Source organism: Parus major, chromosome 1A (genome assembly GCF_001522545.3).
Source record: "Parus major isolate Abel chromosome 1A, Parus_major1.1, whole genome shotgun sequence".
NCBI lineage: Eukaryota > Metazoa > Chordata > Aves > Passeriformes > Paridae > Parus > Parus major.
In genome coordinates, this window is record NC_031773.1 from 9833928 (window position 1) to 9860073 (window position 26146).

Sequence of the window (26146 nt, forward strand, 5' to 3'; positions counted from 1 at the left end):
GAGCATAATGTCATTTGCTGTAACTGGATCTGCAGAGTCAATCAATAAGTGACCATATGCACATGAGCCTGGAGCATTTCAATACCCTTAGCATCCTTGTGAAAAAGAAAAACAATGCAATAGAGATTTCCTTTATCTGTGACACAATCTTGCAGTATAGGGCGTATTTTCATTGCTTAAAGGATTGCACGAGCCATGCTGTCATATCAAACTGCACAAAGCAGGCAGATTTATTGTCTGCCTGGAAATGCTCTGCAAGCAGAGCTTTGTGATTCCAAGTCCAAGGCTTGACAAGCACTGTAAGAATAAAACCTGCTTTCTATCAGAGCTTTCAGAATCAAGCCGTGTTTTGCATTTATATTCCTAGTTTGCTACTTTTAAAGGTCAGGTTTTTTCTTGAATCTGAAAGAAATTCATGTTATTAAGTGTTAATGCAGCTGTAAATACAGATTTCTAGCTTTATATTATTATTATTTCTTCTCCTGTTCTGTTGGCTAAAACCTTAGACAGCTGTTGCTTGCTAGATTGTGTTCTTAGGGTGAAGAGTTTGTCCTACATACACAGAATGTGTTCATTCCTCAGGAATCAAGTGACCACACCAGAGCTAAACAATACATAAAGCATACAATTTACTTTGGACAATGATTTCTCCAGATGCTTAAAGCTGGTACATTTATTAAGTTTTGATTACTAGCCACTGATTTTCAGTAGAAAAATGCATAAAATAAAGAGCAAATCTTTTCCTGGGAGGCATTATTTGGAGCTCTGCTAAATTCTCATTGCTTTCATATCTACTCATTTGCAGCACCATCTCTGAACACAGAAATAAGACAAAGTGGATGAATTTTTGCTTACAAGAAACCTATTAAGGCCAAATGTCTTGAACTGATATTGACTGCATTTAAGGAAAAATTTTCATTGGAATTTTGGGAGCTGGGGTGGGCAGTCTGGTTTGCCATCCAAGCCTGTGCTGTTGAAATGTGTCCATTGTAGGTAGGTTTGGGTTTTGCTCCTCAGCTGCTCTTTGGACTGGGTGGGTGTCTGTAGGCATTATGATCCATTGCCCTGGGCTCACATTTTCATGGCTCATTCCAGCCAAAGCAACCTGAGCCTTGGGCCCAGGGTCCAGGGGTAGCTGGCTACCCGTAGGTTACTGAAATTATTGCAGGTCATAAATGCCAGCAGTGCTGCAGAGGTTGGACCTCTGTGAACATCTGGGTGTGGATGCCCTGCCCATGGAGGTTTAAGCTGCAGAAGACAGAACTGCTGCCCGAGGAAAGTCCCTCTCTGAGTCTCACCTGCAAACACCAAGAGCAGGGACCATGGCCCAGAAAAGGTGTAAAGGTGTTTTATCCTTTGGTAGCACAGTTGTAAAACACCTCAGTCCTGTCAAGAAACCTGTGACTCTTTTCCAGTCCTTTTCTTAATCCTGTAATGTTCAGAAATTGATGATACCAGGAAACAAATGTCTGTGCCTTTTCCAGTCACACTGCCAGCACAAGGCTGCCCATCTCAGACTCTGCAGAATTCTGCACCAAAATGCCGCCCCATATTTTGACTAAACTGTTGGCATACACTGAATTAATCCCTAATATTCCACGTGGAAAAGCCTTGGACACGTATTTTCACAGAAACCAAGGTTTCTTTAAGCAGAGGGGCTGGTGGGAACTTAAAGACATTATCAGTCTTGTGTATGGGGCTGCATTCTGCAGGGAAAATATAGATCATGTCCAAAAAACATGTTTATGCATATTTTTCCCTATTGCTTTCAGTTTAAGTTCGTTTATTTATGATGGTAAAGTTGCTCAAGAGTGTGAGGCCACATTTCACATGGGTGATGATACCTCATGAGGGACATGATACATTTTATCTTCCCAAATATGTTTCTGTTGTCTCACTGCCATCTGGCTTTTAACCCACATCCCTGCTTATTTGAGGATTCCAGGTAAGGTTGAGCAGGGAGCTAGAGTCATTATCAAAGCAATGGGTGGATATCAAGACAGAAGAAATGGGTGGGGAGAGTGTGATGTAGCACATGGGTGTGTTTGCAGATGGTGTAATGGAGAGTCTCAGCCTTGTACAAGGTAAAGCCATTTTACTTTTTGTTTATGTGGGTGTGCTGTAATGATGTCAAGTGTGCAGTGACTCCTGCTTCACAATATGGCTTTTTTTGCTAGCTGTCAATGCCAGGCTGGAGGATTTCATGGCAGTCACTGCTGAGGGCTGGAGGAAACAGAGTGATGGGACAGAAGCAGAGAAAGAGTATTTTGTACATCAGCAGCTGTGTGTGCTCCCTTGGGAGCCAGCAGCTGGAGATGAATTCACACTATGGCAGCTGCCTATGAAATCTCCTTTGGCAAAGCCAATAATGGAGAAATTTTAATGCACATTGTAAATCTGTAATTTTAAAATGCTTCCACCACCTCCTCAGACCTGGAAACATTCTCTCTGTCCTCCAGGCACCCAGCATGAAGGCTTAGTCCTCATCGGGGAGATAACTACCATGTGTTGAGCTTCCATCAGAGAAGACTTGCTGCAAAGCTCATTTGTGAAGCTGATTTGGATAATGGACACAAGTTTCTAAATCATTTAAAGCACAACAACAAAAAAACGTTCACTACAGTTGGTACCAGGTCCCTACAGGATTATCTCTGTGCCAAGTTCAGCTTGTATGGGTAAAGATATTAAAAATTCATTTTTCTTCAGTGAAAGGCAGGTGTGCCAAAAACTAATTTCAGTGACTAGTAGAAGGTAGAGGTCTATTGTTTAAAATTTATTAATAAAACAATATGGTAATTATATATATGAAAAGGCCATAAGAGGTATTTTTTACATGACAGTGAAATTTAGCATTAAATTTTCATCCTAAAATTGTCACCAGAAACCTCCATGACATAGAGAGACAAGTGGTCATACTTAGATTCAATATGTTCCTCATACCAGTTGTAGACCAGCCAACAGAAACCATAACTTTAGGACATCCACATCTGCATGTTGCAGCTACAAACAGAGGAGGAAATGAGCCCAGCATTTGACACCTTGTCTGTTTAGCAGCAGAGAAAACTTCTGATGTAACATCTTGGTCCTCATTTCTCTGCAAAATTACTTACACTCTACTTCTCACTCTCTGTCCATACAATTCAAGTCATTCAGTTTTGGAAAATAAACTGATATGCCATAATTTAAAGGGTCTTTTGAGTGTTACAAGTAGTTTCACCTGGGTATTAGGATGTCATAGGTATGAGACAGCATAGCCCATGATTTCTCAACAGAGACTCCAATGTTTCTCTTTGTGTCTGTAATTATATATAAAAATCACAAATAGATATATTTATCATCCCTCCACACATCCACAAAAAATCAGTCCTGGAAATCAAGGTGGTTAAACTCAAAAAACCCATATTTTTTCTTCTTTGGTGGTATCTTCAATTCTAATGTGATTGAATTTCAGGGAGAACTCAAAATTTCACATATTTGCCCTGAATTGTATCAAAACCAAAAAATCACTTGAAAAAAATGTATTAAAATTTTTTATTTTGAGGGAAGCAAATTTTTGGGCAATTCTTTCAATATTCTTCTCAAAAACATTTATATTTTGAATAATTGTGTTACCAAAAGAAATAAAAATTGTAATAAGTTTGATTTTCTGAATAAAGGATGCTGCTGTCCTATCTCCATAACTCCATGAACTACATATATGTTAAGTTTAAAAAATACGCAGAGAGGGATAGATAAATGCATTATTTCCATAAATAATGGATACAGGTGAATAGCAGTCTAATCATAATTTCAACTAGACCCATCCAGCTTGCTGAGGTGCTTCTTCTCACCAGGTCTTCAACTCTTGGTTTGACAGTAAGAGTCAGAAATCGCTCATAGGCTGCTTGCTCTTCTGTAGACACATTTTTGAAGGCAGGCTAGAAGTCAAGTTTTCAATGTACATGGGTTTTTGTTTGTTTTGTTTTTTTTTTATTCCAGTCATTCATGACTGCTATCATGGGCATCTTATTAATGTATATTGCTGTCATATGTTTTCCCAACTTATAACTATCTAGCCATTAATTTTTTGTAAATATGTTTGGTTTTCCCACATACAAAAAATAGAAACTTACTCTCCTTTCTCTGCAACAAAAAGTGTCCTGCAGTAAAGGTGATGTTATTTAGTTGTTAGAGCCTTGATTTACAACAGAATATCTGAGAGGGATATTGTATCCCTATTTAAGCAAACATCTTAAATTAAAAATTATATAAATCCATTTCTAGACACGACAGCATTTCTAGCAAAACTGAGATAAAATACTTGTGATCACGGTCAGGTGTCCTTATAGCCCCAAGAAGCAGGGAAAATCAGCACAGGTGAGGTTTTTGTCTGGAGAAAAGGAGAAAAAGTGAGAGCTGATGCCCTGATGGTATGGTAAGAGCCCTGTAATATCTATTTCATGTGGAAATGCTGCAACCATCTACACCATGTGAGGCAGTGATGTGATGCAATTTTTTTATGCTCTGGATTAATGCGAAATAAAATAGTCCTCAGCCGAAGGCTCAGTACACCCAAAGTGTATCACTCAAAACGCCGTGCAGGGTGAGCCATTCTGGACAGGATATTTCAGGATATTTGGAGAATTAGGAGATTCCTACATATTGCATTGCCATCTAGTGAACATCCCTGAGACTGCATGGTGAAGCCGGGAAGTTGAGATTCCCGGCACCAAACAAATGGAAAAAAGAAGTGGAGGCTTCAGAAAAGTTAGGCTGGAAGATCACTATGCCGTGGCAGGAAGAAAGTCTTATTAGAATTCCCCAGTCTCCTTTTTTTTAATTTTTTTTTTGTAAAGGAACACTAATTAATTTTGTGAGGGCACAGTAGGAGAAATTTGAAACTCTGAGCTCTTTCATTTTCCTCCTTCCTTCTCTAGGAGAACTCAGGGAAAAGTCCTCCGTACTCCCTCCCTGTAAATACAGAAAGGACAAGCTGCAGGTGTCCTTTGCACAGTGTTTCTTCTTTCAGCTCAGTATTTGCTCAAAAATAGAATGCAAATATGTAACTCTCATTTCTCATTCAAAGTTTTTCACTGTTTGCCTTTGGGAGTGCTCCACAGCTTGCACATTACTCCTACACTGTGGCTGTGACTCAGGGTTGTAAAGCTTTGGTCTCTGCCACTTCTGCTCGGTCTGTGGCATTCCCAGGCTTTGCTGCATGGATGCATGTGGACCATGTCCATCCTGGCTGGACATCAGATGCTACCAAAGCCAGTCTATCCCTACCCTCCCCAGCTGGGCAGGGGAGAGGAAATACAATGAAAGGCTCAAGAGTCAAGGTAAGGACAGGGAGAGATCAGTCATCAGTTACTGCCCTGGGCAGGCAAAACAATCCTAACATGGAGAAACAAACTTAACGTATAACTAATTAAATCAGAGTAGGGAAATGAGAAATAAACTCAAATCTTAGAAATACCTGTCCCTTACCCCTCCCCTCTTACTGAACATAACTTTATTCCCAGCTCTCTACTTCCATCCTGCAAGTGGCACAGGGGGCCAGGGAGTGGAGGTTGTGGTCAGTTCTGCACATGTTGCCTCTGCTGCCTCTTCCTCCTTGGGGGAAGGACTCCTCACAGTCTTCTCCTTCCCCAGGGTGGGCTTCATCCCATGGGAGACAGTCCTCCAGAAAGTTCTCCAATGTGGATCCCTCCCACAGGCTGAAATTCTTCATTAACTACTCCAGCATGTATCTCTTCCATGGGCTGAAGTCCTTCAGGAACACAATGCTATGTTGTGGCACAGGGTCACAAGTGCTGCCAGCAAACCTTCTCCACTGTGGGCTTCCCACAATGCCACAGCCTCCTTCGGGCATCCATGTGCTCTGGCATGGCTTCTTCTACACTGCTCGGTGGATCTGTGCTCCCCCATCCCTGGGCTGCAGGGGCACAGCTGCCTCACCTGGGGCTGCACCATGGCTGCAGCAGAACCTCAGCTCCAGCACCTGGAGCACCTTCAGCCCCTCCTTTGCACTGACCTGGGTGCCTGCAGGGATGTTTCTCTCAGATATTCTCACTCCTCTCTCCAGCTGCAATTTCTCCTGCACAACAACCTTCCCCACTTCTTTACTCTGTTATCCTACAGGCACTACCACTGTCGCCGATGGGTTGAGCCTTGGCCAGCAGTGGGTCCATCTGGCCAACTGGCTTTGTCAGACATCCGGAACAAAAATACTCAAAACTTTCAAAATAGTAAAATATGCCTTTTTGTATCTAACCATGGAATTCAGGGTTTCAGGCTGCAAGGGAGAATTTCTTCCAACAAAACTGTTTTGGAATATCCAAGAAGCAACAGTGGAAAAATAAAAAAATAAAAAAAAAACCTTAGAAGAGATTAGCAAGAGAAGTTAATAGAAAACTTCTCCTGAATTATTTAGTTGGGTGTTCTTGCAATTAATTTCTTCTCCTCAGAAAGAAGTTTATGGGAGGTACCATAAAAGGGCTAAGGTCTGAATAAAGAACAGAAAAATATTTAAATTTTGAATACCTGGTCCCATACCAGTGAGTAATGTAGCTTGGCTGCTTATCAAGGGAGGATTGAGGGTCTGAGATGAGGATAGGCAAGGTCAGTTTTCTCACAGGGACTCTACCAAAGCTAGATGTATGGGCTCAGTGACTAACCTCCTACATGACTTTTGTGGCCTCCTGCACTCATAACCCCTCTTTCTGCCTGGTTTTCAGCTCAATAACTGTGTTAAAAATCCCATTTTTGAAAAATGCAGGTATGGAAAAAGATTGTTAAATTATCTAACAAGACTTCTCACAGGACATCCTCTGGGATATTTGAGGTATCCACAAGTGAGAAGTGGTATGATATGGACTCTGTGGGAGACCCATGACTTCCTAAACCAGGTACTAATAAAAAATGAGTTGTCCCGAGATATATTGCATTTATACAGGTAGGCAACTGAGACTGTTCTGAGCATTCCTGGTTTCCCTGGTTGGTTTGCGCATGTTAGGCACACACCCACACTTGGTGGAGTATCAGTAGTGAGCAGTTTGGGGCTGCAAACTCTCCAGTCATACAAGGACCATGATATCCTAGTGTCCAAGGCTTGCTGTGATCAGCTTTCTAGTTCTTATGAAGCTCTTCACTCTGGCTTTCACTTTAGAGTTGTCAGCCTTCACATCCCTACCTGCATCTGCAGCTGTTCTCCCTATCCAAGTCTTCTGGAGCACCATTATCCTCATTGCTTTGCAAGGGGACACTCAAGAATTGCTGATATGGCTGTTCAATTGGGTTTTGTCAAAAGTCATTCCCATCACCATGTGAGATGCCCTTCATTCTTCCCTACCTCTACATTTCATCCCCCACTTTGCAACTTTTACTTTAAAGGGAGGAGGGAGAAAGCAGAGCACAGTAGATAAGTTGCTGAAATAGACAATTAGCATTTCCCAGTAACGTATACACACAAGACTCAGCAACCAATTAAAGCTGCAAAATCTGTTCCAGACTGAAGTACATCTCAGACAGCAGTTTGAGCACAATGAGGGAGGGAAAGCAGTGCCACAATAGCAAGATAAGATATAATTGCAGTTACTTGGAAAATAGTATTTGCAGGCAATACTTTACTGAAAAAGATGTCCTGAAAATGATATTCATCTGAAGGAAGCCCTGTCACTTCTTGTTGTCCCACTACTTCCTAAACTTCTTAGGGTTTTTTTTGGAAGAGTTGCTGTTAGCTTCTGTATACCATGAGCTATGGACACTGCAATTACATCTTTGTGTCTGTAAACATATTTCATCATCCTTTGTGCAACACTGAGAACTTCTGGTCTCTTAGAGTTGATGACCAAATAGGTGATCCGCCTTTCTCCTTCCTTGAGGAGAAGATGCATTTAGCACTTGTGTTAAGAGGTTCTGCACCAGGATAGAAAGGGAAATCAAGAGTTTCTGGCCTTAGGTTTTTAACTAGTTCCAACCCAGTAAGAATTAAAACTAACAAAAAGAGTCCTCTATCTCTGAACCAGTATCCCAACAGAGCCAAAATCCCTTTCATCTTTGTGGACTAAAAATCATCTTTCTCTAGGTCTTAAGTTTTGTGTGAAGGAATAACCTCAACCATAGCATGTTCTTCATCTATGTTAGTGTAATCCAGATGGATTCACATCAGAATAGGAGCTTTTGGAATGCCCATATTCCACATTATGACTGATTACCCTGGCTATTAACTTATTCTTACTACTAGAAAAACAGTGTAAGTCTATTAGACTTGTTCAGGATGGTACCAAAATGACATGTATGTACATCAGGTGATGCTCCTGGGTGCTCACTTTTTCTGCTGCCTGGAAGATTAGATGTCTACTGGAATAGATTTCCTGAATTAAGCTCTTAATGACACTGACTTATCATTGAATTAAAGCATATCCTTTGCCAGAAGTTCTTTCTTAATGCATTCCCACTACTCATAGGAAAAAATTGAAATAATTAGTGGCTTCTGGTTACCTTTTCCACCTTATTTTCTGTCAGTGTGACTCTGTGAATGTCAATAGTGTTTTTCATTTTCTCCTGCTGAAGACAACCAGGCTGAGCTTGTCAAGACTGCAGAATAAAATGTAATTCCTGCCATGACACTGTGTGTTTTTTGGGTTGTTTTGGGGGGTGGGGGTGCTTTCACTGTAGTGATAACTTCTGATTTTACAAAACAGCCCCGGTGTTTGACAAATATAAGGATAGCTACACTTGTGGAGTGAATTCATGGAAAAGGAAATGCCTCCACATGTCTGGTAAAAACACAGGAAATGTCTCTACCCAAGAGTACCTGCACCTCCAGCAGGCTTTTACTTTCTGCTGCTGGATTTAGCTCCTATCATGAAAGAATCAATCAAGAAATTTAACTTCAGAAGCAATCACATGGGAGCTTTTCATTTGGAGAAATTACGAGGGCAAAGCATGGGCAAAAATGTGACTTTCCCAGTCCTATGCACAGATATTATGGTAAAGATAAAATTGCAAATCTAAATCACATGAAAGAGCACACACAGAGCTCTGTGTAATTCCTGATTTGTCCACAAATCCTTGGTGTTACACAAGGGATGCTGTGCAAGAAGTAGTCCTGGAAACTTTGTGTGGGTCTACTCTTACCAACCATGTATTTTGTAAAAACACCAATTCATAGAACTCAAAGGAAACCCTGGTCTTAGTAAAACACTCAAGAATATTAATGTCCATTAGAATTTGTCTTAGACCTGCATTCAACAACCTGTCATCTAGCAGACACTTATGATGGACTTTTTGTTGCACTGCTTTAAAAGTGTTGTAATTTTATATGGTGATGTTAGCTGGCAGAGGTAGCAAAACTTAATTATAGCCAGAATAATTTTTGATTGCCTATGAGGTGAAGCAAAATAACTTATGAAAACCTGGATGCCCTTTGGGTGGCGCCTGATGCAAAGCATTTGGTTTCTCTTACAAAATAGAACTGAGAAAGGTCCCAGCCTGGTGCTGCCTGGGTAAGCTGTAAATCCCTGCCTGCTTCAGATACTGCACCTTCAGGAGAGGGTGAAACCACAGAGCATCAGGGCCAATGGATAGGCAAAGAGGGAACAGAGAATGGAAAATGAATAGCATTTATTTATAAATGCAGATTACATTTGGTATGTACAAGTCATTTGTCTTTCTGGTCTGTTTTTATATGGCTACTGAGAAAGAAAAAGAAGTTGTAAGCATATTTTATTCGTTATTAAATTTCTTTTTTAATTATGCTGATGTGTACACCCATGAATAAAACAAGCCCTTCCCTACTCTCACAGTTAAAAGAACATAGAAGGCATTAATTTTCTTTCTTTTTCAGGGTATAGTAACATGTTTATGTTACCTTAACAGACAGTGGTAGGCTAGGTGGGAAGAACAGGTTTTAACACATACATAATTACAGTTAGAGATCAAGAGCTGGCACGCCCGCCCTTGGGTGTAAGTGTGTGGGCTGTTAGATCTTTGGTCAGATCTGCCTTTCAAATTGACCGGCAATTTTCACACATAAGGACCTGGGGCTTGTGGGGAACATGAGGCATGAGCATAGCCAGTCTTGCCTCCCACCCAACCTGCTGGGCCAGCAGAGCCAGGAAATTCCCTTGGTGTTGTGCTGTGCAGTGGATGTGCCAACACCTGCCAACACAAGGGTTTGAAAATGTGCCTCTCTCTGAGCTTGGCTTCCTGGGTTTGTTTAGAATTGCTTCAGTTTACACATGCTGAGCTCACCGTGTTCAGCAGAGTCTTCTCCTTTTTGTGATCCAAACATAAATGACAGAATCAGAATATTCTGAGGTGGAAGGGACCCACAAGGATCATTGAATAGAACTGTTATGTGAATTGACCACATGGGGATCAAATGCACGACGTTAGTGTTATTAGCACTGGTTTCTAACCAACAGAGACAATAAATGTTGTATGCCACTGATATTTCTAATTTATCACGCAGCAACATGCCCTTCTAGGAAGCTGAGGTGTGCCAGAGTAAAATGATTTAACTAAGTTAGCTGTAGCCTCAGTAATCCATTAATTTATAAAATCAGTTTCTAGAAAAATAAAATATACCCCAAAATACCAAGAAAAGAGACACAAGAACTTCATTATTCAACACAGAAGTTTTTATTTACAATTAAACATAAGGATATCAGAAAAAAAAAATTTGAGCTTTATTTTATTTGTATTTTCATTAATGTTTCTAATGACAGTTTACCCTGCACTGTGTGAACAAATGTAAATACTTAACATTAGCCTTAGTATCATAAATTAACAATAACTGTAACTGATGCTTTGGATAAAGAACTACAAATTACAATTCAAGTGCAGTCTAGGTGCTGGACATAGTTTAAAATCCAAACCTGCATTGAAATCAATGAGATTATGCATATGGACAAACATAGTTCTATATAAAATTGTCCATATAAAATTTGGCCCTGAGATATTTAAAATCATGGCCTGACTTGCTGGATCACTGCTGCTGGAGCACCACATAGTACTAAAGAGCACTGGTAAAGCAAACACTAACTGACAATGTACTTGAAGTGAAATAAAATGAAGCTGAAATATTAGCATATCAAAAACTACAGGAACACTGCAGTTGTTCCTTTCATGTTAAATCCTGACACAAAGGACATTTTGTTATAAAAAGTTGCTGTCAGATCTTGAACCACAGCAGAGCTGTGTTTGTCTCAGAGATGTGCTTAAATTACTTTAGCTGTCCTCACAATTTTTGACAAGTCAATAGGACTCTAGGGATGGCTTCAGTTGTGCCAAATTGTCCCCAGACTAATATGGGAACAGAGCATCACATATGACACCAGCAATAATGTGGATGTGAGAGAAAGGTGTTTTTCATTGACTAGCCAGCACCATGAGTAGTCAAATACACAGACTGAGAGCAGCCCTTCCCTCGAGTGTCACACCAGCTGCCCTGCTAGCTGGCAGCTCCAGCTCACAGCTGGAAGGAGAGTGCAGCCATGTGCCTCACCTTCAAGAATAATATATTGGGATTTCTGTGACTCATCAGCTCTACTGATTGCTGTAAGACTTTGTCCATGAGGAACAATGGAATAAAACACCAGCATTATAATCAGTTGATTTTCCCTTTATTTCCAAAGGTAAGAACACCTTAATAAAGACACCCAGCCAAAGACATTGTCCTTTAATAGCAAGATAAACCTTTCTTGTTTAAAGTCCACTGTAGCATTGTTTCCAAACAGCAGGATATGAGAGGCTGGCCTCTCAAGGGAAATGTTTGATTTCCCTTTTTCTTTTCTTTTCTTATCTTAAATAAGGGGATAAAAGATTCGAAAAGAAATCTTAGAAAATGCTGAACTTAGGCTCTTGATCTGAATTTATTGAATCCATGGAAAGAGATTTCACAACACTCCATATTTGCCCCATTTACTCTCAGAATAAAATACAGCATTCAGATAAATTGAAAACGTCAATGATTTATGGAGATGTCAGTGTTTGCTACCTGTCTACAGGCTGATACACCTCATTAAACAAATGGTTTCGCAAATTTCCTTGTGGCAGATGGTTTATCAGTAATTAATTGGTGCTACCTGTTTTCATTTGTGTGCCTCTATAGCAAGTGGAACCCTCTGATGTTTGATCAAAATCATTGTCTCAGTCTTTCCTGTCTCTGAAGCATTTTGGAATATTTTCTCTTGGCCTGTCACGGGACAGATCATTCTCCAAGGGAGAAGTGGGCCAAGTGGGCTTAGTGCATTGCAGAAGCTGGTGTTCAAACAAGAGCCAGAAATAAAAGCTCACAGAAGGCGACAGGAAGAGCAGTGGAGCAGGTTGGAAGTTAGGGAGTGGTCCAGATTAATAAACAGCTGTGGAGCCACATGTCAGTGAGCTCCAATCAACATATGGATGACTGTGGTGTATCTATGAGCCATCTCCATATAAAATGTATGAACCACATATTTTAGTAAGTTTTTATAAACTTCATGTATTACAGTTAGTAACTTTACATAATAAACTTCACATTCAATGCAATTCACATCCCTGAATAGAGGACAGAGAGCAGTTCTATTGCAGCAGCTTCCATTCCTTGAAGGAACAGAGAGAAATATTGCAATGAGAGCATCTAGAACACAGCATGAGTTCCAAATTGTTTTCATTCCCAGTCTGTGCTCAGAGATGGAACATCAGCAAGCGGCTTTCATTTTTCTTGCAAATCCAGAAGAAAATGTGTAGCAAGTTGCATAATGGCAGAAGGTGGACTAAAATCCAACTGCACCTCAACTTCAGTCTGCTTGAATGCAATTTAAAATGTGTAAAAAGTTTCAAAGTCTTTTGATAGTGTAGTTTCCACAGTGGCTTATTTAGTGATGTCAGAATTGTGGATCTTCAAAAACTTCAGCTTATTTGGGTTAGTAAGCTGGTCTTCTCAAAATGGAAAAACATGCTGAATTCCACAGCACATGGATTGACTGTGTCTTGAATCATACCTTTTGTCTCTGAATTTTAACAAGCTGCTTAGCTGAAATTTCAATTAAACATTGACTGCTTCTGAAGTCTTTTCACCTGTTGTGAAATTAAATCAGAATTCAGCATATGGTGAAGTCTTCAGCTTAAGAATACCTCTTTAGTATAGTATATTTATCACGATAATGTTCATGTCTCAGCACTTCTTTTAAATAACTTCAAAATTGTGTTTGCTTCCCCAGATATCAGCACATCAATCCACCACTTGGTCAGTCTGCCCCTGATGGGAGCAAATTTGCCTCTGTGGGCTAGGTATGTCCAGGAGGTGCTCAGGCTAACATTACAGGGATGCACCACTGAGAGAAAGAAGTGAGAAACCAGCACTCAATAGAAAGTGCCATTTACAGTGGGTTCTCTGAACCTCTGACAGGGGGATGTCCTGGGAGAGCACAGCAACCTGCAGCCGTGTGGCCTCGGTCTCAGAAAGGTGCTAGAGGACACTTCTGAGCATTTTAACTGTCTTGAACAAAACAGTGACGATAAAGAAATCACAACAAACAAAAATGTTCTGATCTAGTTCCCAATGCTCACCCCTGAGTTAAGAGCATCCTGAAAGATTTATGATGGGAAGAGAACTTGAAAATATTAGGCCAATTATGTGGATGATTTCCTACAGAAGAGCTACTGAATTTTCTAACATGTAAGAAAATAACAACAAAATAGGTAATGATTCTGAACTCTTGTAACACTGATAAGTCACTGCTGAGTACTGAGCTGTTAAGTCCTTACTTACTTATTTTAATTTCTTTGACCTGCATATGAAGTAGGAGCCCATGAACGCCAGGAACAGCACAGAGCCTCCAATGATTAACGCCATCTGCAGCATGCTCAGCATCTGGAGCCGACCGGAGATTTTAGTTCTGAACATTTCTGCTTTCTCATCCCCAATAACAGCAGACTGAAACAGTGCAAATAAAACATCAGTCAAAGGTACATATGCAAGACCTCCCTTCTCGAATACACTCTTGGTGTGGTGAGAATCACAGCATGAGTTTAATTATCCAGTTTCAGGGCACCAAGACTGACATAGCTAGGTAGGTTTATTTTTGTTTATTTCTTTGTTTGTTTCAAAACAGAGAATGCTAATAGACATAAAATTTACTAACCTCATTTAGCCAAAGAAGAGGGAACACATAGGGTTTTTTAATTTTTTCTAAAGGCCTGAAATGAGAAAACAAATACAGTATGTTACTTTTAGTTTGTTATATAAGCCCGCTCTGTACTTAAACATTTTTTCCTCTCTATCTATATTTATCTGGTTTCCAGATGTCCCTTTTAAATATACTTTGGAGTGAAAAAAAACAAACCAAACCAAAACTACAATTAATAACAGCCATTTTACATATTGGGCAGCTATCATTTTCTGTCTAATCTTCTGTCAGTCAGACACAGAGAGGGTTGAAGATGTGTGTGGTGTTCATATTTACAAGATGCCAAAGGCATGTTTATCTATGTACATTTAGGCCAATGAAGAGGAAAAACAAATCAGCTAGAGACCCACTGACCCTTATGATAAAACTATCTAGTGATAGGGAATACATAAATTCTCTTTCTCATTGGATTTATTACAGAAAGTACAGTTTGTCGTTTTGTTCATCCTCATGGCTCCCATTTGGGTTTTATCAGAATGGTTTTTTTTGAGAATATTTTGTCTTGTAAACCTCTGTAGGGAAATCAAATGTGTGTTAAAATACTTGGGCAGTGTCCTGCTCAGGAAGATTTACTTTGAACAAGCTTTGGGGAAATATTCTTATTCTTTCTTGTCCAAGACATTTCTACTGGTACTCTCATAGACCACTTAAAAATTCTTTAAAAATAAAATAAAGACGTAGCACTTACTTAATTTTTGAAGGCCTCACAAGGAGGTTTACTTGCAGCCTTTTTGCAAAACGTAGTGTAAAACCAGTCACCTAAAACCAGTGAAAAAATCCAACAAAACATTAATTTAAATTCCTTAGATGTCAAAGCCTAGAATATGGACTGTGTCAAAAAGCATTTTGGGGTTATTTTCTCCTTAAGTTTCGAGGGATTAATTTTTATGAAATGGTAATGTTTCTAAGGGTTTCTCATTTCTCATAGCAGTTCTAATTTTATGGCTTTACTATAGTTACTTTTGTAATTTACATTTAAACCTGAAGACAACTTTAACAACTACTAAATCATTCATGACATATTTCACATAAAAATATGCTTCAGGGTTTTTTTTTCCAGCAAAAAATCAGATACATTTTCTTTTTCAAAATGAAGGATATTTACTTTGCATAGGGCAGAAAAAAAACCTTTCCTATCAGGACAAACAGATGTATACAAAGGTCAAATCTGTTGCTATATTTTATATATTAGTAAAGGCCTGTATGCACAAACCAGCCTTTGAAATAAGTCGTGATATTAAGGGCTAAAGTCCTTGAAACCTTCATGCAGAAGAGAGAGTAAAGCAAAACAATATCCTTGTGTGTAAGAGAAAAAATATAAACTGTGTGTGTTAGCCAATAGTAGCTTGCTCTGCCCGCAGACCCTGTAAAACCCTATAAAAGGTGTGCTAAAGATAGAAATAAACGGCATTCACAATTACTTCTGTGAAGACTGGTGAACAGCTCGGGGGTCTTTCAACACAAATCTGTCCTTCATCTCTATCTTTCACAGAAAAAGGCTGTGATTCTTGAAAGTTTTGTGTAACATTTAGGAAAATATGGTTGATATCTCTATTCCAAATAAGGTGAAACAAAGACTTAACTTCATGTCTCCTCATTGAAGTTATATAGCTTAACTGCCTAATTTTAGTGAGAAATCATCAATTTTACCTTTTCATTCAAAGTAAGAGCAAAATAGAATTATGGAACCTTTGAATTCATCATACAATTCACAAAACTTTGGTAAGTACACTTATAGATATGAATCACTGAAACAGAAATAAAGGTCAATTTGTAAGAAGTCAAATTCATTCTGTTTGGTAGATCTGCTGGACAATTAATGTCACAAAGACTTAAATTAGGTCTATTTAAATTGTACTGTTCAGAGTTCTAGAAACTGGAAAGAAACTCATCTATGTTTAGTTTCAATTGAGATAGTGGTTATCAAAAAATGGCTAGTTATAAAAAAAAGAAAAAAATCAAAAATTAAATGTAGAGGAAACAGAAATTTCATTCAGAAATTTTAATAAATTCACACAGAAATTTTCGCAAAGTACCTGAAGATCATAAAAAAGCTACAACATGCTTCACAGTTTGCAGAATCCATTATGTTACCCATAAAGTAAAAATCAAAACAGATTTTTCAAACTTTGAAGGTCAGAATGAGATAAAAGTCTGTTCTAAATTTCCCCTGTTGAAACCATACCACTTTGAAAGAGGACCTTAGAAAAGCAAGCATGAAAATATTGCATCTTCTGCTAATCCCTCTGGTAAAAGGCCAAGCTCTACTACTATTAAATTTAAACATTGAAAGTTTCCCAAGGTACAAGCATTAAACACTTGGACTTACAGGCTCTATGTCTAGATATGTCTCATGCTCCTTTTCATTTGGGCTCAGGCCTTCCACATTATCCAATATAGATTTGCTTGCATGAAGAAAATGAGGAAGAGAGATATATACCGGTCTTTCTATTGAAAAAAAAAACCAACAAACACTCTTGAATCATGAAGTCTTTGGCACTCATCTTCACTGGTTATTTTCTAAATATAGTTTTGCTGTATAGATGTAAAATCCAGATAAAAATGTTAATAGTCTAATCCCACCACCCCCCAAAAAAGTCCAAAAACCCCAACCCAAACCAAAAGAAAAATAAAAAATTTGAGCATTTTGTGATTTATTTTTTGTCCTGAGGAAAATTTGCATAGTGAGATAAACTGGAGTTACAAATCCTGCTTATCCTGTGTCTACACTGTGGAGCTGGCAGAGCTCCCAGTTTCATGCTGTGGTGAGGACATGGCTGTCACTTTCTCCCCCCACCTTCATGATCTTGTTTTAGCCTGAAGGGACCTCTTGCAGCTCACTCTGCACCAAATGCAGACTCACTATATATTTATTTTACCAACACCACACTAAGCCAGTATTGTCTGTGTACATCCATGCAATTGTGTACATTCCCACCCCCACCACGTGTGTGAATTGCCACAGACACAAGGGGCAGAACTCTCTCTGGTTTTACACAGTGCCCCTCCTGTCCCTTCTCCACACACATTCCTGCAGTTTCAGTACACAATCTATGGTATCCCCACCTTGCATAGTACCATGCAAAATACAAAAATACCATAGTCCTCATTCTGGGCAATGAGGCTGCAGAAATGTGAGGGTTCTCACAAGCAACCTTTGGAAGAATTCACAGACAAACATCCTGAATATCAGAGTAAGTTTTCAGCTCCAGGAGAAGAGCCTTGTCCCCAGTTAAACACCTTGTGTGGCAATACTGTGTCACCACCATACTTGCTTTGCAGGCACTGATGTCCAGGACTCCAGCTAATGTGCAGTTCTCTGATATTTCTCGATCCGTGCAGAAGCAATAATTGTCTCCAACTTCAGTTGGTGATGCAAATGCTTCACGAGGAACTATGAAACGGTACAGTGTGATTCCCTTCACAACCTGCTTCTCGGAGAAAACTCCATAGATTGATCTGAACACAAAAGAGGAGAAATGTATTTCAGCCATTTGGATTAAAAGTCTAAATTTGTGGCAATGCTTCTGAAAGGTCTCCCAAATGCCTCTGTCAAAAGAAACAAACCCCTCAGGGACACAACATCCAGGCTCCTGCCACATTGTTCAGTGAATTGTAGAGGTGTTTCTCTGTAGTGGAGAATATTCCACACCTTCACAAAAAGATTTACAAGCTCAGAGGCGACCATGTCAGTACACAAAACACCAGAAAAAAAATCAAATATGAATAACAAACAATATAGACAGAATAAACAAATTAATTGAGATCTCTTTTCCCTACACACAGCTACATCAACAGTCATTATGAGGTTTTTGAAAGTTTCAGGACTACAGTAGAGATGCTTATCCATATAAAGCATCTCTGATATGGTTTTTTGCTGACCTCATAATAATCTAAGCTTTATGATGCAGACAATATCCTGCATATAACCTTATTCCACTGAATATGAAACAGAATCCTACTTAAGCTTCTTGCGAATTCATTATCAGCTGACACATGGTTGCTACACTGTAATGCAACCAGGACACAAACACTTTGTATTGAAGCCAAAAAAAAACATGGGTTTTGCAACATGGACAGAAAAATTTTTCCTGACCCTGCCTCTGCAGGACCTTTGGGCAATTGTTATTGTCCTTTGCTGCTCATGGATTGTGAGAATTTAATGGCCAGAGGTATCTATCAAACTTTGTGTGCAATAAATCCAAAGAATTTTATAATTTCTCCCCTGCCTAGATTTCGCTTTTCTATGAATTGGGAAATGTTTTCCAGTTTGTGGATAAAATTGCTTCACAAAAAAAGAAACCCTTTAACTTCATATAAAAACACTGGTCTTTGAAAACAAACACTCTGCAGAGCAAAGTCCCACTTTAAGTCTAGTAAAAAGGAAGTATCTGTTTCCAGGCAGCAAAATAAATAGAGGGTTTGAACCTCCCAAAGTAAATACACTGTGATGCACTTTAAATCTTTGACATTTCTTTCAGTGATCCCACTGGAGAACCTGGGGACACTGGATAGCCCAAGAGAAGCAGCAGCCTTAAAAGTCATCAGCATGTGATGTATTAAGCAGGACTGTTTGTTTGTAAATATATAAAATATGCAGAAATATCCTGTGAGAAAACAATATTGAGTATCTACTGAATGATAGTAAATACCGTTCTGCATAGATGAGTTTTTCTAGACATGCCAAAGATGGACCTAAATAGACTCTGCTGTACCTGTTGCTTTCTCAGACCAAACAAGGCTGGGTCCTGATCTTAGAAGAGGTTCAAAACTTTGAACCCTGTGGCCCTCAGTGCCCTTTACATATCCCTAACAATGTCTCATTTTTCTGACTATACATCTTTAACTGTCTGAAATAAAATACATTTTATTAACTTGCTACTTGACATAAAAGCGGTACAATCAGGCTCTGAGCCACCAGCACAACTCACAACGTTACTTGTGTTTTAGATGAAAAGTTTGTGCTGCACTGCCTGGCTGTCCTGAGCCCAAGCACAGCCAGCACAGCCTCCCCCTGAAAACAAAAACATTCAGTGGCACACGTGGGTGTGAACACACTCCAGGAAGGGAGCAGCCTACCTGCAAATATCAGAGGAGAAGAAGCGAAGTACCTGATCCTTCTTAACAAAAGGTGGGAAGGATGCTCCATCTGTGAATAAAATAAAAAAACAGCTTGAAAGAAATTCTACTTAGAAGACATGATTTAAGTTCTAGCTCAGTTGTTACTTTCCTGTAAAGCTGTGACAAAAGTAAACTATGAGTCATTTGTGGGGAAAATGTTTGAGTTATTGCACATTGACAGGCAGATAAGATGTAATTGTTTTTGAAAGCGAGCCAAGATACAGCAGCTTTGGTTTTTTTTGTCCCCAGATGTGAAGCTATATGATCAAGCCCATTTAAAACAGAGGATAGTAAAAAAAAAAAAAAAAATCAATCTGCTTAATATGAAGCCAAAAACCTGTTGCAAGATTTATCAGTCTATAGACCTAAACCCTCCTAGAGATGCTTGAGTCACCTGCAGTTATGACACTCAGGGCTTACAAGAAACACAGCTTTAGACTTCAACACTGTGTATTTAATAATCAGGGCTAAACCTTTTCCACCAAAGATTGCTCAAGTGGGCCTCTCTAAGTTGAGGTCCTTCTAGAACTAATGGAGAGGAGGAAACCAATTCTAGAGCACAGTCCACCTCATGGTAGATATGCAAAATAAGTCACAGGAGTAGCACTTGGGTGTTGTTTCTCTCCACCTGCACTAAAAGAGTGCAGACACTCAGATTTGCACTTCTGCATTGCAAGCACCCAGAGTTATGTAAGAGGAGCCTCTGCCATTTTCCCAATTAAGGTGTTGTAACAAACCTTTAACCACTACATTTGTTAGTTTTTTGCAACAATTTCTGTTTAGTTTCTTAGGCAGCAGCCATAACCAAACAATTGCAAACATCTGTGGTATCTTTGAATCCAGCTGGCAAGAGCACGAAGGATAAATTACATACTGCCACTTGCCCATTGCTGACAGAAGCACTTTTTTTCAAAGATTTGAAATCATCTTAAACACACTCTCTGTTTCTAAATCTTGGCATTTTGTAAGATTGACAAACATGGATTCATGTCAAGACCCATACAAGTATATTGTTTTATATTTTTATCTATGTATTTTCTTATACTACACATGTTGAGCTTTCTTTTGAAAGCTTACAAGGTAAGGTAGAATTCTCACACTTAGAAGAATTTTTAAAGCTGTTGCATCTCCAAATGTAGCAATGTTGCACTGAACGACCTTGTAAACTGTGCAGCAATCTTTCCTGACAAGTAAAATCTCATTTTTCCTGTACTGGAACACTTAATTAGCAGTGTATGTTTATTCCATCAGTTACAGAAGAAAAATAAACAAAATTTAGGCCCCATAAGAAAGGAGGGAAGTCCTAGAATGCAAGAAAATATTGTTTCTTATAAAATTAATTACATGATTTAAAAAGGAGCAAATCCTTTGTGGCTCACAGACTTTTGGAAAAACAGATTCTTGTGATGTATTTTAAATACTTCAAAAAAATCTTGTTGCACAATCTGGGTTATCAGGAAAATTATCTATGCCAGGTAAAGCAGAATGGAAAATGAAGGAAAAAAAACCAAACGAAACAACCCAACCCAAACGCCTTCATTTACTGAAGGTCTGGAACATTCTGCAAAAGCCTCCATCAAGACACCTGCCAGCCTCAGCTCCACAGATTGTGGTGTCCTCACAGCAGTGCTTTCAGTATTCAAAAAGAAAAATATCACCTTGAACAAATGCCTCTTAACTCAGCTGTGTACATATGCAGTCTAAAAGAAAATTCAAAAGTATTTGTCTACAGTCTATTCAATATCCAAATCTAAACTACTTTTCTTCTTCATCCCTTTTCATTTTCCAGTGATCTACAAGTCATTCACCTGACAGCCTTCTCTTTTGTTGCCTCAATTTCTTTTCATATATCAGGATGTTCATTCTGGTGCATTTAATTAAATTTTCAAAAGTGTAAATGAATGTACATTATTAAAATGCCAAGGTAATTTTCAACAGCTATAGTAAAGAAAAAAACATCTTAATTATATTGTACTATGAAAATAATTAGTAGAAACAAGAGAACTGGATAATTTTGTTTCTCTTCCACATTTACTCTAGATATAGAGACTGTGTGCATGTGCATATAAAATTATGTACAGTAATAAATAATTCATATATTTTAATAGATACACACATATGCATCTATCATGTAAGTAGTATATGTGCATATATATAGATATTTAATACACAGAATACAGAACTGGCAAAGCCCAGGGGAGTTAATTCAAATATTGTAACTCATTATTCCTTTGAAATATGAAGAAAAGTGTTGAAGTTTTAAAAAGCTTTAATAGGCTCACCTGTGCCATTAATCATATCACAGTGACCTTCCCAGTATGAAAGAGTCCTATAACATAAAAAAAAGTCATGCTGCATGTAGTAAATTCTGCCATGTAAACACTTTTATTACCTGTATTACCAAATATAATTGTTCCAGGATAAGCCTGACCCTTAGGAAAGGCTAAGGATAGAGAAGTCAATTTATTCAGATAAATTATAGGATCCATTAGAAGGGGATAAAAGGAGTCTATCTACTTAAGAATGCAAAACAGAAGTAAATACTTTTATCAAAGAATCAACAATAGTCTTAAGTCCAAGCTCCTTATAGAATTATTGATAGCTGAAAGAAAGTGATGGTTTGGGCTTGATCCTGTTCCTTTTGAATCATTGAAGTTTCTTCCATTTACCTATAGCTCCTAATGGAACAAGTTTTAAAAGCCATACCTTGAAAATACATATATATATATATATTTTACTCTACAATATTATGATACCTTTTATTTTTATAGCTTTCAATTATTGCTGTTTTTGTAATATCTTCTGTCCCGGTATACACATTGTAAGGTCCATCGCTTGTCCCATTATACTGTAACAGATGCAACAAGAAGGAATAACAGTTAGAAATATTGAACAAAATTATAGCATTTTCTTCCTCAGAGCAGGAAGTTTTATTCACAGAATGGTGACAGAAGTCATTGTCTTCTCATTGGTTTCACTTACTGGGTAGAAGACTCCCACAGTTGCTTTCACTCCAAATAAGCTGATATTTTCTAAGAAGGGGTCTTTGTATCCCCACAGTATTTCTTTGATGGTTCTGTTCTGCAGTATGGTTGTGTTGGGAGAAATCAAAGCGTTTATCATTGTGTGCATAAAACCTGGGATCACGGCAGGTAGAGCCTACAAAAGCAATAAAATCAGTGTTTAGTATAAAATTCTCCATGTGCTTTGGATTAAAAACAAAGAGACTGACTCTAATAAATGTCTGCCAAATCCAGTTCCCAGATTTGCAATTCCCTTGAAGTTAAGTTTTTACATAAAGCTGACACTTCTTAACAAAACAATTACTGGCCATAAGTTGCAGACAGTTTTTCTTGACTGATTACATGAGTTGACTAGATCAGCCCTAATCACGAAATGACAGAACGGCTGAAGTTCACAGGGACCCCTGGAGACCATCTGGTCCAATCCCTGCTCAGGCAGGACCACTGAGAGGCAGCTGCCCAGGACCACGGCCAGATGGGCTTCTGAAGAGCTCCAAGTAATGATTTCACAAAAGCTTGGATCAGATGATCTTCTGAAGTGCCTTCCAACATGGGCTCTTCTGAGACTCTGTGACTGCTGGTATGGTTCTGTTGTGCATTAGCACCACCCATCCTCATCCTCTGCCCCTTGCAGACACCTCACAGCAATCCTGAGCACTCATGCAGACACCAGAAATTTGGTGCAACACAACCAGGGCTGAATATATGTATGAAAACTCTAAATATTAGTCAATGACACATTCTCAGCCAGTGAATGAGCCTTAGAAGGCTCTAGCACTACTCTATGTAAAGATCCCTGTGCTTTTCTTTGAATAACTAATGCTCAGTAGGACAGGAGAGTTCCAGGATTGCACCATGGGGCTCTGTGCTGGCGAGGCCATGCAGAAACTTGGTTCCATGTGGCAACAATGCAACCAATGCAGCCTCCCCTGCCAAGCAGACCTGAGGGTATTATGGAAAGAACATGACAAATTCACCCTGTACTCTTTATGCTGTGCCTCACATACAGAGGGAACCCATCCACAAACTCTTGATTTATTCCCATGCTAAAATTAACTAGGAATATGTTTTCTGAGCTCTGAACACGCTGTAGTGAAATATATCCCTGCCCACGACAGGAGGGCTGGAACTGGATGATGTTTAAGGTCCCTTCCTACCCAAACCATGCTATGATTCTATGACCTTCCTCCCTGTTTCCTCCAGTAGCTCAACATTTGTATCTGGACACTATGGATTTGTTTCTGTACTTACTGCAATGGCGAGATTGAGGACGGTTACGTTGTCATTTTCTGGCCCAACAGACATATCAGGTACAAAACTAGCAACATTAGGCAACATGTAGGATATTGTGCCATTCTGACCTTCCATGACATTTTCTTTGGGTAAATATCGCACCCTGGAAATACAAAACACAGAGAATATTTTTAATCTTTGATTTTTAAGAAAACACATAACCATGCCTGACTGAAGGTTTTTTAAAAGTTGGTGAACATTTCAGTAAAATGAATGTTGAACATTGCATAACCACTAAAAGGTTTATCAACTTTTCATGTGATTATATGTAAAAAATTAAATTTTCTACAAATATTGTTCTTTTGGAAATAATTCCTTTTTTTTAATTGTTGTGTCATTAATGGATCTTATATGTTTTTGTATATTTTTTAAATGAATTATGATTTGTCACATTTCATAAGCTATCTCATGGTTGCATGTAATTAGAATGGGGTGACACAGACATAGAACCTCAGAATTTTAGTCTGGTAGACATATGTTGCAACAAAACAGGTTAATCCCATAATGTTATTTTGATAATATTTAATATGCATGCAGATATTTATAATAAATCTTTCAGTCCCACTGAAGTTCTGCCAGTCATGCCCTGCCAGGAGATCTCTAAGGTACAAATCTCTGCTGCCGTTCTAGCTTTCACTCCACTCTTCCAGTCCCACCCTCTTGCTGACCCCTCTGTGGGGACAGCAGCCAGCAGGGGTCAAATTACAGTCCATGCTGCAGGTCCAGAAAGCTTCTCACTGCTCCAGCCCAGAAGGGATCTTCAGGACACTCCAGGATGAGATTTTCCAGCATGAGTGTTGGGGGTACAAAAGGAAGAGAGAGCATTTTCCCATGGTATAGATGTAGCCAGCGAAGGTGGGTTTTATCTGAAGAGCAGCTGGATCTTGGCTTCTCAGAATTGTTTTGTATATGTGCAATTTTAACTATTGTCCTGATGTGTAGAGTGCCTATCTGAAAGTTGAGTGATTTTTCTTCCTAATTAATGTGGTTTTGAGTTGTTCTACACTATAGTAACCTATTAAATATTTAAAGGGGATTGAGAGAGAGAGAGAGACTCAATGTCACAGTTACTAGGGTAGACCAAATATCCTGGGAAGACATAAGTGCAGCAGTGAGAAGAACCTTCATTTCATAGTCATCATTTCTTAGTTAGTCTTATTTAGGCTGCTGGCTGATATTTGTCCCTGAGGAAAAAAAGCATCAGCAGCAGCACCAAAGTAAAACTTTTCTCTTTGGTGGGAATTCACGTTCTGCATTATTTCTTAACTGTCTTTTCCCTGATTCCTGTGTAACTCTTTCCTTTGTCTTCCCAGGTACTCTATGAAACAAAAGTTCTCTCTTTCCATTGAGAAATAAATAAGCTTTTAGGCATCAAGGCACTTCTGCTGAAGATGCTGAAATGGGAAACTATCTTGTAAATATAATATACATCCCTAAAGTTATTGAGAAAGAAATATCCTATCATCCTAGGAAAGAAATTTCCTAACAAGGGTGCCAGTTAATAAGTTTGGCCTAGTAAGTTGATGCTCAAGAAGCATCAACTAGTCCTATGTCACATCACATTTAACATTAAACAGATAATAAAACCTCCTCTGAATGTGAGAGGACTGCTGCATCTACACCCTAGCTAGTACACTCAGAAAAAGGAATGCTTTTCCAAGCAAAATTTGAAAAAAGAAAAGCTATTGATTAAAAATGTCATAAAGGAGAAAAAACAATGTTGTTAAAATAAGTATTAGTGATGCATGGATGATATCTCTTGATGATAATCTCTTGGTTTTAGGGTATCTGGCACATTTTCTCCCATTATAACGCTAGTGAAAACTGAACAGGAAGGAATGCAACTGTCTCTGTGATATTGTGGCAAATGAATTATTGTTTTTCACAAGTACAAGCAGCTTCACATCAAATTACCTATTTCTGTTTGTGTTTTGTTTGTAACTGAAGTATGATGACGGAATTTCAAAAATAAATTTTATTTCAGCAGATATAATGTCACATATTAAAGGGTCTTTTTTTTACCTGTATGTGTAAGGTCCTCTTTGTTCAAATTTTGGTTTAGACCCATTGATAACCTCTGAAGGATTTAACACATGGAAAATCCAAAATTCCCTGTAAACTGTGCTTCCTGGCACAAGCCAATTTTGATAAGCAGCGGAACCATTGACAATGACAGCTTCCTGAAAATACAAAAATCAAAGTTAAAATTATCCACAAAAGAAACAAGTGAGAAGTTGCATTTACTTTTTAGATGGTTGTTGAAGATTTCAAAGCAAACAGAAAAATACACCGTTTTAGCATCAGTATGAGATGTACAGCCCAGTTGGCCAACATCTGGAGGCAGCTTGACATTCCTGCTCAGTGAGGGCAAAAGTGAGTCCCCCTAAAACAAAAGACCACAAAGCTGATACAACTGCTGTTGTAGCTGGTAGCAAAGCTTTGCTATTGCTGTGGTGGGGCATTCCCTTAGCTCTCAAACACTTCCAAAAACAGTGATTATTTATAAAGGGAAAATCTTTGATGACTGAATGATACCCAGCAGGTCACAGAATC

The 26146-nt window shown here is 38.8% G+C and overlaps 1 protein-coding gene across 15 annotated transcripts in view; it reads right to left on the bottom strand.

Annotated features, from left to right (window-relative positions):
* Positions 1-10603: 10603 nt before the first annotated feature.
* CD36 (CD36 molecule) overlaps positions 10604-26146 on the bottom strand; it is a 36882-nt gene continuing 21339 nt past the window's right edge. For all 15 annotated transcript variants that reach the window (XM_015627943.3, XM_033514789.1, XM_033514794.1 and 12 more), the window contains 12 exons: positions 25616-25773; positions 23552-23696; positions 22260-22436; positions 22034-22125; positions 21560-21606; positions 19236-19305; positions 17428-17615; positions 16486-16604; positions 14845-14915; positions 14112-14166; positions 13739-13903; positions 10604-13044 (listed from right to left, as the gene is read on the bottom strand). In XM_015627943.3, the coding sequence (XP_015483429.1) occupies positions 13739-13903; positions 14112-14166; positions 14845-14915; positions 16486-16604; positions 17428-17615; positions 19236-19305; positions 21560-21606; positions 22034-22125; positions 22260-22436; positions 23552-23696; positions 25616-25773 (1287 nt within the window). In that variant the 3' untranslated portion in view covers positions 10604-13044. The remainder of the gene's footprint in view (positions 13045-13738; positions 13904-14111; positions 14167-14844; positions 14916-16485; positions 16605-17427; positions 17616-19235; positions 19306-21559; positions 21607-22033; positions 22126-22259; positions 22437-23551; positions 23697-25615; positions 25774-26146) is intronic.